General features: G+C 43.7%; 1 protein-coding gene across 1 annotated transcript; it reads left to right on the top strand.

The window, feature by feature from the left end:
- Positions 1-990: 990 nt before the first annotated feature.
- Positions 991-1,938, top strand: FIBRA_08728 (uncharacterized protein; the record flags this gene model as incomplete). Its single annotated transcript, XM_012330356.1, has 2 exons — positions 991-1,489; positions 1,715-1,938. The coding sequence occupies 2 exons, from the start codon at positions 991-993 to the stop codon at positions 1,936-1,938; spliced, it is 723 nt and encodes a 240-aa protein (XP_012185746.1).
- Between the last annotated feature and the right edge of the window lie 450 nt (positions 1,939-2,388).

Raw genomic sequence — 2,388 nt, 5'->3', positions numbered from 1 at the left:
AAGGAGTCAAATTGCGATCTGCAGGGTCTACAGCATAAGACGGGCTACTCATTATTGAGTACGACGCAGCAAGAACAGATCCGGTTTTTGATAAGACAGATAGGAGGCATCCTATCAAATATCAATTACCGCGGTGCAGACATATACAGACCGATAACCAGGAGGTTACTTGTTCAGTTCATAAATCGAGTCAGGGACAAGTTTGGTGACGCCAGGTATAGGAACCTTGGGCGATTAGTGAAGGAGATATTGAGAGAAAGTGATCACACGGAGCTGGGCAGAGACAGTGTTATTTGGAATAACACTCTCTGAAGTTTATAAATATTCAATTGGACTTCAGTAGTAAACCAAGGACGCTTACTACGAAATTGTACCACTATCCCCAATTAAAATATGTCGACATCTTCTACACCCATACCAATGGCTGGTATCGAACCAGACCTTTCTTGGTATCTATTAAACCCTCAAATTGATGAGAGAGTAATAGCCAGATACTATCCTGGAGAAAACAATTAAGTTACTAGAAGAGCTTGGAAGGAGATTCTTGAATCTACCACCATATTTCTCCAACTAGAAATTCAAAGAGTTTTTAAGGATGTATTCACGCTAATTGGGCAATCGGAGCGAAGAATTTCAGACCAACAGGCTGAAATAACGGCTGCCGATGTATGCCTGGCTGCAGTAGAAAATGCGAATATACAATTGAGGACAGATTATAATGCGCTTGTAGAGCAATTAAATCAACATGTGGCACAAGTGGCCCAACTACCGGCAACATAGATGTCGCACGAACAAGAGGAAAGGAGGTTCAGGATTGCGCAACCAGGAAGGTTCGCAAACAATTCAAAGGAACAAACCTTTGAGCAGTTTGTAGAAAAACTGGCTGTATGGTATGTACACCAAAGAGTGACTTCGGACAGAGACCGAATCACTGGTGTACTTGCTTTGTTGGAAGGCCGTGCCCACGTAGTGGCCAGTAATTATTATCGCATGGTCAAAGACTCCAAAGATTTGGGGAAATATGAAGATTTCCTACACCAAATGCGGAGGGCCTTTACCACAACGGATCAAGAGGAGGATGCACGTCAAGAGTTCTTGGGAATGCTCAAGAAATACGACAAAGTGGCGGCAGGAGACACTGCCAAGTTCATTGGAGAATTCAGAGGTCTGGCTGACCTCGTGAATTCAACTGATGGTGAATTAATCCTAGCAATCAGAGATCGATTGCACAGAGAAATTAAAAATGTCCTTGCGGCCAGAGGAAGTTCCCAGTGGCCCAAGAAATGGTCAGAGTACTGTGATTATGTACTCGACATTTGCAAAGACATGGGAATACACCAGTCAGTATCTTCAATGGGACCCACACCTAAAGATCCGAATGCCATGGAGGTGGATAATACATCCAAGCAGAAGCAGTCTGGCTCCAGACAAACTCAACAGCAAAGGAGCGCTCCTGATCCAAAGAAGCGACAGGAGGGCAATGCTTTGAGTATGTAGGAGACGCAGAAAAAAGGCGTATGCTACATTTGCGGCAAGCCAGGACATTGGGGCAGAACGTGCCTGAATAAGAAACCAGGAGACTCTGCGGCTAGACCCACAGCAGCAAACACGGCTTCTAGTACTGGAGGAAAAGGGAAATCACTGGATTTCTCTAAGCCTCAGTTTAGAAGGATTTGACAAATTGAATTGTCTAGTGACAATGACTCGGATGTAGAAATTCAAGTTGTGCGAAAATCAAAGGGAACTGGCAACCCTTCAAAACCAGTAAAGGCCATTGAAGCGGCAGCAGTTACACCAGAAGTTGTACCGGGCCCTTCAAAGAAAAAACACAGGAAGGTCAAGATCACGAAGATCATTGAACCTTCACGCTTGCCAAGTCCATCAGGTCATATCTCGGAGGTAGATTCTGATGAGGATAATGAGCGGGGTTTTGGTTGACGCCTGTTGTAGAGACTACCGGACAGTCAGGCGTAGAACACTCTTTCCATTGTAATCACATTATGAGAGACCAGTCAGAAATTTGTAAAATAGCCGATGAAGCGTGCATATTTAACTCGTCAAAGACAAAAAACAAATTTACTGTGCCTGTGGTCATAACAGCAAAGGGAAAGAAAGAGGTAGTAACAAATGCACTAGCTGATAGTGGTGCATTTTCAACATTTATCAACCGCCGGTTTGTCAAGGATAATAACTTGTTCGAAGAGGATCTACCACATCCTTTCACCGTTATTAATGCTGATGGATCTGTAAATCGTGGAGGTCGTATAAAACCATGGTCATGGCTTTTCTCAAAATCGGAGATCATGAGAGCAAGCATGCATGTTTAGTGACGGACCTTGGATCTAAAGATATGATTATCGGAATGAATTACCTCCGAAAACATAACCC

The sequence above is a fragment of the Fibroporia radiculosa genome (genome assembly GCF_000313525.1).
Source record: "Fibroporia radiculosa TFFH 294 genomic supercontigs, scaffold2394, whole genome shotgun sequence".
NCBI lineage: Eukaryota > Fungi > Basidiomycota > Agaricomycetes > Polyporales > Fibroporiaceae > Fibroporia > Fibroporia radiculosa.
This window is presented reverse-complemented; position numbering and strand designations above follow the sequence as displayed.